The sequence below is a fragment of the Puntigrus tetrazona genome, chromosome 7, assembly GCF_018831695.1.
Source record: "Puntigrus tetrazona isolate hp1 chromosome 7, ASM1883169v1, whole genome shotgun sequence".
Classification (NCBI taxonomy): domain Eukaryota; kingdom Metazoa; phylum Chordata; class Actinopteri; order Cypriniformes; family Cyprinidae; genus Puntigrus; species Puntigrus tetrazona.
In genome coordinates, this window is record NC_056705.1 from 36,661,137 (window position 1) to 36,674,475 (window position 13,339).

Here is a 13,339-nt window from a genome sequence, read left to right on the forward strand (position 1 = left end):
TGACTCGTACCCCTTTGAAACTGAATTCCTTTAAAATCCTGTATTAAACTCGCACTGACCTCCTGCTATTCGTTTTGTCACATACAGGCATGAAGATGCTACAGATGAGTGTCTCTGACAGATTTAAGTAACACCACAATTTCGTCTCTTGTAGGGATTGATCTAGAGAACATCGTCTACTACAAAGACAACACACATTACTTCGTCATGACCGCTAAGAAACAGAGCCTGCTGGACAAGGGTGTCATCATTCATGTGAGTCGGGCGCTTTTCTCTGTGGCAAGTGTCGAGTGAACTATTCTCGGCTGAAACACAACAAGAGTATATATAAACTCTGCTAAGGAGCACGTATATTTATCAGGAGACACAGCCACAAACGCTCTGTGGTGCTCTTGGGCCTCGTCATTGACGCACATTAGAGTTTTTGGCAGTGTCTGTGCTGATCTGATTCACGCTGGAGTGCTAGAACCGAGTGTGCGGCTGACAGTCATCCAATCTTTCATACACTGTCTGAAGGCAGATATTTTATTTAGTGTCTGTTTTGCAAAGATCTGGATTTTTCTAGTCAAGGTGAAGCGTGTCATTTCTGCACCACTAGTGCCACCCCCGGTGTGTATATATGTACATATATATATCAAATATTGATTTCTTTTTCATTTATTCCTAATTTATCATGTTTTTTATTCTTTTTTATATATAATACGTAAGCATCCTAACAACAAGATCATTGAGGAAAAAAGTTAAGCTATTAAGCTGTTAAGACATACTGTCAGAGAATAATTTTTTTGGTTTGGTAAACTAGCATTTAGTGAGGTTTATTTTTAAGGGTAAATATTGCTTAAGATAAATATTTAAGATATAAACATGCAAGCATGAGTGTACATTTCTTAATATTTTTAATATAAAATAATTTTTAAACATCAATACTTTTTGTAATTTTATAATAATACAGATCAAATTTATCCCTTTAAAGCATGGTCTGATTATCTGATATTTTAACTTACTGACTTTGACACACACTCATTGCTGTATTTTTGTTTCCTATATGTATATATATTTATATATTTTTTCACACTAAATGACTTAAACATTTTTTTACATTTATAATATTGTTAACCATTTTTTTAATAATAATGAATGTATACTTTCTATACTTTAATTTATTTTGAAAATATATCTGTGCAAGAATTTACCATCTTGACCCCTTTTTTTAGGTTAAAAAAGTTTTCATTCTTTTACTAAATAGGAATTTTTTGGTTTAATCCCTCGTCCATCAAGTCCAACCTTTCATAGTATCTTTTTCATTCAAAAAAACAAAACGCAGAAGTAAAATGCATTGTAAATGATGTTTCATATTGACCAAAGAACCAGCTCACAATCTATCAGTACGCATAGTTTTGACTTGCTTACAGTATCAGTCAGGAGATATACTTTATGTTTGTTACGGTAACCGTTTTTTTTTTAACTGTCTAGGATTATATCGACACCGAGGCACTGCTGAACAGTGAAAACGTGAATCAAGAGGCTTTACTGGCGTATGCACGAGAGGCAGCCGACTACGCCACCCATTACCAGCTGCCCACGCTGGACTACGCCATGAACCACTGCGGTCAGCCTGATGTGGCCATGTTCGATTTCACGAGCATGTACGCCTCAGAAAGCGCTGCTCTGGTCCGGGAGAGATTTGGTCACGGTGTGCTGGTGGCACTAGTGGGAGACAGTCTTCTAGAGGTGAAGGGATTACATTTCTGTTCGGTTACGGTATTCATCAATAACCGTTCTTGTGTTTGTTTATATTTATGATTATTGCGTTTGATGACGTGTCCGTGGTTGTCTGTCTTACTGTAGCCCTTCTGGCCTATGGGGACCGGCTGTGCCCGCGGCTTCCTGGCTGCCTTTGACACGGCTTGGATGGTAAAAAGTTGGGCGCAGGGCAGAAATCCACTCGAGGTGCTGGCAGAGAGGTCAGTGAAGGTCACAACAGCTCCATTATTTGATCATACTAAAATGATGGATGAATGAAGGAATGAATGCATGAATCAGTAAATCAATATATATATAGGTTTTGTTATATATATATATATATGTGTGTGTGTGTGTGTGTGTGTGTGTGTGTGTATATATATTATGCATATATAAATGCACACATATGCATGCATATATTTAAAAAAATATATTATGTTATATGAAATATATATATATATACATACAAATAAATTATGTATACAAAATAAATACATAGCACACACATGTAAACAAAAACTTTTATTGTGGATGTGATTAATCATTTGACAGCACTAACATTATTCTGTATACATTTTTTTAAATATTTCAAACATGTTGAAAGTGTTATCATACACTTAAAATACTATTGATTTCTTGTTTATATAGTTGCTTTGTTTTTATTCTTCTAGGGAGAGTCTATACCGCCTGTTACCTCAAACAACACCTGAAAACATCGCCAAAAACTTTGATTTGTACACCATAGATCCAGGAACACGCTATCCCAACCTTAATTCAAACTGTGTCAGGCCACACCAGGTGAGAGGACATTACTATCTCTGCATTTTGTCATTAAAAAATCACATGGTAAAAAGTTCACAACCTTGTGAGTTGTGAGTTATTGCTTTTATAAAGCACCTGTGACAATGAGGATAAATGAACTAACACAGTGTTGACCATTATGATGTTTAAAATTAAATTAAATCACAAATTATGATGTTTTTGAAGAAATTTTTTATCTTTGGCAAGACTGAATTTATTTGATCAAAAAAGGAATATTGTATATGAAACAGTAGCCGGGTTTCCAGGTTGCAATATTATTGCAATCTAATTTTTATTTTCTGTTTTACTATATTTTAAAATTGAATATATAATGGCCTAGCAGAATTTTCACTTTTTATTTATTTTTACTTTATTTTTTTTTTAAATATATATATATATATATATATATATATATATATATATATATATATATATATATTGACAATAAAGACATTTATAGTGTTTATAGAGTATCCTGCTAAAATATTAAGCTGCCAAAACTCTTCTAACATTTATTATAAGAACCACTATTAAAAATTGAACACAATTAATAATTGATAATAACTGAGCACCAAGTCAGCATATTAAGGAAATGCAGCCTTGTTGAACATAAGAAACTTCTAAAAATCGAAAAAATACTTACAAACGTTTGACATGTACTGTATGTAAGCACCGCAAATGAATATAGTAACACATTAATATGCAAATTAATACAGATTAAATGTAACTATTGTTGTTGTTGCTCAATAAGGCTTTAAACCTGGTGTGTACGTATGAATTTTATACATTCGCTCTCATTGAAACGGTCATTACTGTTTATTTTCCACAGGTCCGCAACAACTATATCTGTGGAGAGATGAAGTCGTGCTCTCTGGAACGGGCCGCCACCATACGCCGCCCTGTCAACTTGTCCAGGCGAGGTTAGAAGACACTTCTAATCACAGACACATAATTATCATCTTCGCTTTTACTTGAGTGCACCATCCAAGAGTTCCTTAAGAGTTGCTTCGGCCGTATATGAGAGCGGAGGTTTGCGTATGATAATCACAGACAACGGGCAAGCAGCTCGAGCTAAGACGAGCATTTACAGCATTCCTACCTTCTGCAGATAACAGACAGCTCCTGTTTTAGGAACGCTCTCAAAACAGCAGAGCGAGAGCGCTCCTCCCACGATGTGGCAGGTTCAGGGAGAGCTGGGATTTATTTCTGCCGAGGGAATTCGACCCAGACCGAGATTTGTTATTACCAAGAGAGCCAAAGTGAGAAGATTACTACCCTAAGTAAAGAGTAAGGGACGTTCCAGAGATGCTGCTCAAAGGAATCCTTCGCTCAAAAACGTTATTTACTCAACCTGTAATGATCTTCTCAGTTTCGTTAACCATAAAATAAGACGTTTTTAATGTCCCTGCTGCTTATTTCCATACGATATAAACTACTGCTCAAAAACAAAAATTGTAATTAGTATTAATAATATTTATTATTTTGGAAAAGGGCTTGTTTGCTTAAAAGTCTGCATTTATTTAACTGAAAATACAGCAAAAATAGCGATCCTGCACTGTTCCTGTGAAACTATTTAAAATGACTGTTATCTATTGTAAATAATAACATGTCTTCATATTCACATGATTATTATTTCTACTTTATTTTTGTGGAACTCATGATAGATAATGCTTGATGTGTTTTGTCTGAATGTGTATATTTTAATGATTTCCGAAGGAACATGCGACACTGGAGCAATTATGCAGAAAATTAATCTTTGCCATCACAGAAATAATTTTTAAAATGAACAATTCTTTTAAATTGGAATAATATTTTTTAATATTACTATTTTTATCGTATTTTTGGTCAAATTAATGCATTATGTAGAGCATAAGAAATATCTTTCAAATATCATTATTCCAATCTGCTGCACATCAGTTAGAAATGTGCTGTACGCGCACTTTTCTGCTGAACTTCCTCTTTCCTTGGCCAAATTAGCCTCTTAACAGGAAATAGAACAAGAGGCAAAAACAGAAATACCACATATCTGTAGGTTCTGCTCGTGCTGCCGTTTCCAAAATCAATCGCGATAAATCCTTTCCTCTGCTGCTGTTCTTTCGAGCTTGTTGACATGTGGCTTTACTGCGCCTAAAACCAGCTGTTAGAGCTGTTAGGGTGACACTCTGCTCGGAAACGAATCACAAAGAGTGCGTTGCGTAATGCTGCTGTGAGATTGACGAGGCAAGTTCAGATGCCTGACGAAGAGAGGACGTCACCTTGACTTTCAGTCCAGATCAAGCCTCGTGTCTGTTTTCATATAGCTAAAGTCTCAGGTTCTCAGGGGTTTTGGGTGAATCAGCTTCAAAAATACATTTTCCTTTTGCTTGTGTGTGTTCAACAGAGTCTGAGATCAGGCCGAGTCGGTTACTGACGTGGTGTCAGAAGCAGACAGAGGGCTACAGGGGTGTGAATGTGACTGACCTCACTTCCTGCTGGAGCGGTGGCCTGGCTCTCTGCGCTCTCATACATCGCTTCAGACCACAGCTCATGTGAGGTTCTTTACAGCATCTCTCTTCTAAAAAATTGCTCTGATAAGAACAAAAAAACATGGCATTGGTACCATCTGCAAAAAAACAAAAAAACAACAAAAAAAAAATTATATATATATATATATATATATATATATATATATATATATATATATATATTTTTTTTTTTTTTGCAGATGGTACCAATGCCATTTTTTTGTTCTTATCAGAGCAAGCAGTATTTATTATATATATATATATATATATATATATAATAAATACACAAATAAATAAGGCAATTTGTTAACAATGGTATTACATCAGTGCTATATCCTGACAAAATACATATTTAAATCACATGCTAATATTTAGGTGATATGTTTTAAAAACATGGTTTTAATATCGTCTCATGTCATACATCAAAAACAAACGAGACCATATCTTTACATTTATAGGTACTACATATAAAATCAAAGATGGCATTATATCCAGAAAAAAATATATGGTGTCATGACCTAAAATGAAATTTGTAATGTGTGCTAACATCGTCCTTTCTAAAGGATGGCAGTCCCTAGTAAAACAGTAGTTTACACGACTTTTTGATAATGTTCATCTGATGAGTGAACCATTAGCAATGGATTTAAGTCATAAGCACATTTAATAAATATTCTGTCTTCTTCCTGACATGCCCACAAATCACATACTGTTTTGGCGACCATTCCAGTCCGCTCTCCTTGTATGATTATTACCGTTTGCCTTTGCACAGCTAGTTACTGTGTAATCCTAAACATAAGCAGGACATGTGAAAAGCACTTTGACCCCTCGAGAAATGGCTTTCCCATGTTACAGCTTTTCTTCCTTCAAAAACAGATATCCTGCTACACGGTACTTATTCATCGAAACGGCGTGACTTTTTAACTTCTGCGTTCTTGGCGTTCGAACAACATATCCGTGTGCAACATTTCACAATCTTTATCAATGGCCATTTTTCAAGTCCGTCATTTGAGATCGTCGAAAGTAGCTTAAAGAAAGCAGAGAGGTTTCACAGCTGCACATTGTCCTTTCTTCGCATAAATGTCAAAAAGGCAGCTTGTTTAATTCGGGTCCCATGCTCTCTGTTCTTATCGCCTTGTTTCCTGTAGTGATTACGACTCTCTCAATGAGCAAGACTGTGCCAAAAACCTTCAGCTGGCATTTGATGTGGCGGAGAAGGAGTTTGGCATTAAGCCTTTCATCGCGGGGAAAGAGCTGGCGGCAGGTCAGGAGCCGGACAAGACCGGCGTGGTCAACTACCTCTCCAAGTTCTACGAGCTCTTCCGGGGAACACCTCTACCTCCCTCAGGTAGATCGTGAACTCTTTCATTACAAACCTGTTAGGATCACTGGCTGTGTTTGGGACGGCAGACTAGTATACTGCTTGTGCAGAATATTTTATGTAGAATCTAGCATAGTATTGTTTGAAAGTGGGTCGGTAAGTTTTTTTGCATTGTTGTTTTCGAAAAATGTTCGCCAAGGACGCATTTTATTTTATTCTTTTACAAAAGTAGAGTAAAATGACAACGTTGTGAACAGTTATTATCATTTAGTAATTGGTGATAGGTTTTTGTCAGGACATTTTGATGAATGAAAGGTTTACAAGAAAATTCTGTAGCAATTTTGTAACATTATAAGTGGATTTAATGTCAGTTTTGGAATTTATGGAATCCTTTCTGAATAAAAGTCTTCATAAAAAAATCATAATAATTTAATGGTAGTATACCATTAATTATTTGAAATAGATATTCGAAAAAATTCAAAATTAGTGCTGTTAAATGGATTATTTGTGATTGATCGCATTCAAAATAAAAGTTTTTTTTTTTTACTTTTGAAAATAGTTTGTTTTTACATATATACACACAATACATGCCCACATATTATGCAAATGCAAACTTTCATTTTTGAAGTGATTAATCACGATTAATTGATTTGACAGCACAATCTCTTTACTGTCACTTTCAATTTCCCTCATCAGTTTAATGGATGAAATTGGTGAATAAAAAATAAAATGAAAACAAAAGATCTTGCTGAGCCCAAACTTTAAACAATAGTGTGCATGATCGATTCGATTCATGACTTAATATGCATTTCTTCGTGTAATATGAGCCACAGACTTTTAACCTTATTCTTGGTAAAAATACAAATACCCTGGGTTAGAAATACAAATATATACAGTATACTTGCTAAATTAAATATTCAGCATCAAAGACAATAATCCAGCATGCTGGTAATTGAACATTTCTCATTGCATGTTGGTTATTTTTTTATACTGTAAAAGTGGGAAGTATGCAGTAAGCGGTACACTTATATTTCATATCAAACACAGACAGACTCTCATATCTTTTCAGCTCCTTCAGCTCTCATAATATACATGACTTTGTTACATTTAGCCCATTGCAGGTGTCCAGAAATGAAACTTTCATATTGTCGAAAACCTATTAGTGTGTCTTCCACCTAGTTAGAGTTTGCATAAGGTGTGTCCATTAAGGAAACACAGAGCGCGCTTATGGAAAACCCCTAAACAGAAGCATTTTATCTGGCTTTTTGCACTTGAACATTTGTGTTACACAATTCCTTCTGTCACGGAGTCACGCCAGGAATGCATGTCTGTCTGAAAGCAGGTTACCGCCCTGCAGATCTGCACATCACCACAGCGGAAGAGCCCATAAATATTCCGCATTATAGATCGTCTGGCCTCAGAGACGTAAATACAGCAGAATCGTCTAAATGACATGCACTCAGATGGCTTCTTCTAGAGCATTCGAGCTGCAATATGAGGCTTTTATGTTATAAAGTGATGTGTGTTTGGTTACAGTGCTTATTTGTTGTAGTTGTTTATTCACAAATGTCATGCAAATGTTTGTCATGTGGTTTATTGTAGATTCAAAGCGAGATGGTGATGCAAATAATGAAAAATGTCCATCAGAATCTACCAGACCTGTTTACAAGTCATTGAGTTTGCCTCGAAAACGCATACCCAAGGTAGAGTACGCTGGGTTTGATTTATTACAAGCGCTTTTACAGTTCAAACATCGCTTCCTAAAGCAAAATATAACTTGTTGTCTCTTAGAATGACAAAAAGATTGAAGACAACGACGCCATACACAAGAGAAGACGTTACTTAGAAGAGGTGAACGTTAACAACATTTATATAATAATAGCATTTGAAAGTAGAAGTGTTTTCTGATTGGTCCACTTCTCTTCCAGCCAATCAGAGCCGTCAATCAGAGTTCTTCTTTACCCAATGAGGGGCGGGAGTTTAAAGAAAACAAGGTCAAGTTTATGGCCACTCAGCTTCTAGCAAAATTTGAAGACAGCACAGCAAGATGTTCTATTCGCAGACAGGTAAATACTATTTTGTCTGAACTCATGCCGTCAGCTGAAGATTTACATTACGTTTTCTTAAAGAAAGAGTTCACCTCAAAGTGAATATTCTGTCGTATCTCTCATTCACAGAAAATCTCTGCTGGTGCTCTAAAGCAAACATTAAAATATGAAATGTCACGACGTGTTGTACAGGGTTTGATATGAAGATAGGGAGCCGGATGATTTCAAGGCATATTTGTTTTAAATGATATAAAACAATAATGACTGAATTTAGGAGTAACCCATTCTTTCACGTTTTTTCTGCTTTCTGAGTATTTATGTGCTTAGTTAATCTCTTCTTTCTCTTTTCTTCCCTCTGTCCTTCTGACCCCGTCTTCCTTTTTCTCTGAAACTGTTCCTGGTATAATGATTTCAGTCTGACTGTAATGATGAGAGGCCTCCAAGACCTCCATCGCTCGATATGACCGATAGCCCTCTCTTTAACATTATCAAGAAGAAAGTCCCACCACCCCCACCCCCTTAAAAACAGGTAGAACCTCCAAAGTCAGTGTACGCTCACAAACACAATACCATTTATCACCTGGCATTAATTGTAACATAATCTAAATAAAGTTTTTTTTTGGTAATATTCATCTTTAAACTAAAACTCTACACCCTACACTTTTTACGTTGTCTAAAGAGCCTCTGAAGCTTTCCATTCAAGCTTGGTCAAAGTCAGAAATAAGTTATCTGTTAAATGTTCCTCAAAAGTGTTCTCTAGGAACTGTTCTTTCTATTGCATTCTTGGAAAGCTTCCTTTTTGGAATGTTATTTTTAAGAGTGATGAGCAATTTAGCATACCGTAAATATCGTCTTTAAATTTTAAATCTCTGGCTCTCTGTAGATTCGCTGCAGATTTTCCCCAGCTTTGTGTATTATCATTATGACACAGCTCATATCCAGCGCTGGCCACATGTGCTGTGTGTTCACAGTTTCCGTCCGTCGCCTGTGTGCGACACACCGAGGAGCCCTCGGCTCCTCTCTTCCCCTCGCTTCATTCCAGTGCTCTGAATCCACGGAGGAAACCACTTCAGCCTACTCACTCACACACTCACACACAATCAGAGGCAGAGAACACAGCTGACTCAGACTCAGGAAATACAGCCACCTGCCAGTCAGCAGTGCTGGCCATGAGAGCAATGCTCCAGCGCCTCCAGAGGGTGGAAGAGGAGATTAGCCAGGTGAACAACCTCCACCTTCCTTCTGTTTTGAGAAGGAGCTCCTCAAGTTTTGAGATATGCTCAGATCTATATTTAATAACATCATTAAATTTATTGAATGCTGGTGGACCATAATTCATAATGGGTGCTGCATTTGTCCTTCATTAACGTGGACACAAAAGCTAGTATTTTGTCTTTGTTCTTTCTGCCAGTATTTAGTACATTATTTAAAATACTTATATAGCGTCAACCCTGTTACCATCATGATAATCTCTTATTAAAGTAAAATACTGTTCGCAGTTGCGTTATTGAACCTCAAAATAGCAAAAATAATAGTAAATAATAAATAAAATTAAATAATAATAAAATAGTCTCTTTTTATCACTACTTTTTGTTTGTCAGGAGACAGATCTTAAAATGTCAACCCTGTTACCATGAGTTTTTTTTTGTCAAGAATTGGTTATTAAACACAAGATCATTCAATTCTGTTTTCAAGAAGTTAATAATAGTGAAAACAGGCAACCCTGTTGCTATTAACTTTAAAGGAGAATACATCCCAGCTTATATTGAGATTTTATTTAGCCTCAAATGGTGCAGTGCTATTCATTATTACTTAAATACATTATTTTCTACACAGAATGTCTACAAGCTAACAGAAATGCATTTCATTCATATTTTTTAAGTGGCAAACGCACCCATTTCATAGACCATCACATTTAATACATTTAACAGTTTCGACATTAAAACTATTTAATTCTGTTCTGTCAAAATTCCATTCTTGATTATTATTATTTATAGTTTGAGAATATGCATGTTTACAGGCAATTTCAACCAATTTAAATTGCAAAAATAATCAAGTTTTTAATTAAGAATTTAAAAAGCACGACATTAATCACAATTCTGTTGACAGGTAATAAATGTCAAACACATTAGTTCACGCTTTTTTCTCGCTGTTTTCTTTCTTCCGGCTTCACTCAGAGGAAAGCCCAGACTCAAAAGGCAAGGGAGTTTCATAAAAAAAGCATAAAGGAGAAGGCTGTGCATTTGAGCACTCTGTTCTCTGGCGAGGCCTGCTCTCCTCATCAGGTGACTATGTTAGTGTGTGTGTCGGCTTTCCTCACTCAGCTGCTGTTGCATGCCCTGCGGTTTTGGCCTGTGATCACTGAGCGACTAAGCATCATTTCATGCACCTGCAGTCTTTGCAGATATCATCGCATACTAAGTAATTAATTCCCTGAACCCCCTGCTCAGCCATAATTGGTTAATAATCAGTCTAGCAGAACAGATGTGGGTCACCCGAGGACATACTGTAGCGCTTAATACATTCAAATGACTTGTTTTACTTTAACAACGTCAATGAATGCTAGTGGACGTCGTGGCATATTAGGTGGTATTTGGTCGTTGGAATAATGTTTTCTCTCAATTCTAAGAGGGTTGGTGACTTTCACATAGTCTTATAAAGGGGTCTGTGCTTCTCAGGGGTCTTGTAAGCGTTTAAATTGATCTCTCAGACTGGAAAAGCAGCTTCTTTGCTTTTTTACTGCAAGCATAAGGATAAACCATCAGCCCACGTGCCCACAGATGATTCAAACGTCCTCATTCCCTGCGCATTTATTATATTTCCTAGAAGTACTATGTGTTGAGAAAATGCAGTGGGAGAGTTCATTAGATGCAAAAAACAATTCTAGTTCTTGTGTGAATTGCTCTCTCCGGCTTCATACTGTAACACGCATGTTCTGGGTTTTGTCATCCGTCATTAAAGTGCGAGCCAGACACTCTTCCTTGTAATTTTTATGAACTAGTTGTATATTTAGCGTTTGAAAACATTCCAAAGAATGAGTAACATATGTCGAACGATCCTCTGGAGCCTTCAAACAACGGCTAAATATGAATGTTTAATTTTAACATTTTCCACGGGGATCTTAAGTTACATAAACAACATCATTTATGTTGCAGGTTTCCTGATTTTGCACAAAGTAGTGTATTTTTATATGCACCCATAGGAAAGAAAAAACACAAGTGAGGTCTCTTTCTTATCTCTGTTGTTTCTCATAAGCAAAAACAAGAGCAAATGGAGAATTAAAGGGATAGTTCAATCAGTTACTGTCATTAGTTACCCTCATGTAGAGACTTTGGTTCTTGTTTATCTTTGAAACACACCTTAACATATATTACTATATTTGTTATGAAAGAGGTTTTTATCCCCCTATTGAAATTCTATGCAACCAAAACTTTGATGCTTTAAATATTTTATAAAGTAATTACTCCATACTTTAAACAAAGTTTTCTGAAGACACAGTCACCTTAAGTGATAAATGTTTGATCTTCCTCAAGAGCCAATGATTTGTTCTCATATATCAAGGAAGCGCTGTTGATCTTCCGTTTACCATATTTGATGTTCTCTGTATAAAAAGCATAAAACATTTCATGCAATGGACTTTCAGTTGAGGGACAGAAAGTTTCAGAAGAGATCCGTACATCTCAAACTTTGCTTAAAGCAAAGTCTGCAATTAAAATTCAATATTAAAAGACCTTTAAGATCACTTCTCTGCAGCTATCCATATTAATGTTACTGCTAACTTCATTTACGTACATTTTATGTGTTTATTTCTACCATGGAAGTTTTGGAGAAACATCAAGTTCTTTACTATCAGTTGAACATAACTAAGAATTGCTAAGAACCTCCTAAGAGCAACATCTGAGCGATACATTTTCCTTTGAGTAATGAGCGTCCTGTAATCCAGTTTTCTCAGTTCTGCATGTTCAAGCTGTCTCTGTTCTGGACAGACTGACTCCTCTGCTGTCTGACCCTCAAATCCACCCCCACATCGACCCCACCACACCCAATCCCAGAATGCATTGCTGCTCCCTACAGTACGTCCTCCCATGTCCTCTGCTAATCTTGTCCTCTGACAGTGCCTGCCATCACTTACACATGCACTTCTTTCCATCTCTAATAGCACTTAACACTCCTAACACTGCTTGCCCATTTAACAGCCTTTAATGAATCATCATCAATTCGTGTCCTCCTCCTGCTCTTTCCTCCTCCCCTAAAAAGACGGATAGACCTCGGACCGGGCAGCTAGACATGCAGCTTTGTGAAGAGAAGAGAGAATCAGTGAAAAGCTCAAAGGTGATTTTTTTCCAGAGACATTCATAAATATGATATCGATTTCATTAGTGCCTGCTCACTTTTCCTGCAGAATTGTTCCAAGTTTCTTTACCGTTCATTTTCCAAAAAGGGTTCAAAGTCTCACAAACCTATTTGAAGCAAAAAGAATTTGACAATTAGTGAGATGGACTCCACAGAACTCTTATGGTGCTATTTGCTGACCCCAACTTTCTGATTGGAGAACCACGGGCAATGTAGTTTTCTATGAATTCCACTGTTAAACTTTATTAATGTGAACAGATGACTTGTCAGAGGTCCTGTCAATTAGCAACCTAAGAGCTAATGAATTTGTCTGTTTTTAAAAGCCTGTAAGTTGTAAAGTTGTAAGTTGTAAAAAAAATCTGATCATCAACGAAGATCTTTAACCCGTCCATTTTGTTACTAATCTAACTAGCTCTTTCTCTTTCTTCGTGACTTGTGTCTTGATCTCTCCATCTCCCTCAATCCATGAGCACCTTTTCATGCCCTCTCCCACAATGCTTCCTGTCCTCCTCCTCTCATTTCCTCCTATCCCTCGCTTCTGTTGCAGCAGGTAAGGGCATGTGCAGATTTTA

General features: G+C 36.5%; 1 protein-coding gene across 10 annotated transcripts in view; it reads left to right on the plus strand.

The window, feature by feature from the left end:
- mical2a (microtubule associated monooxygenase, calponin and LIM domain containing 2a) overlaps positions 1-13,339 on the plus strand; it is a 46,033-nt gene that overhangs the window by 25,506 nt on the left and 7,188 nt on the right. For 3 of the 10 annotated variants that reach the window (XM_043244189.1, XM_043244190.1, XM_043244191.1), the window contains exons 7-18: positions 155-255; positions 1,474-1,731; positions 1,849-1,964; positions 2,415-2,541; positions 3,374-3,464; positions 4,925-5,072; positions 6,194-6,393; positions 7,969-8,069; positions 8,158-8,217; positions 8,295-8,432; positions 9,386-9,634; positions 10,592-10,699. In XM_043244189.1, coding sequence (XP_043100124.1) covers positions 155-255; positions 1,474-1,731; positions 1,849-1,964; positions 2,415-2,541; positions 3,374-3,464; positions 4,925-5,072; positions 6,194-6,393; positions 7,969-8,069; positions 8,158-8,217; positions 8,295-8,432; positions 9,386-9,634; positions 10,592-10,699 — 1,697 coding nt within the window. The other 7 variants (XM_043244192.1, XM_043244193.1, XM_043244194.1 and 4 more) reach the window with 5 other exon arrangements.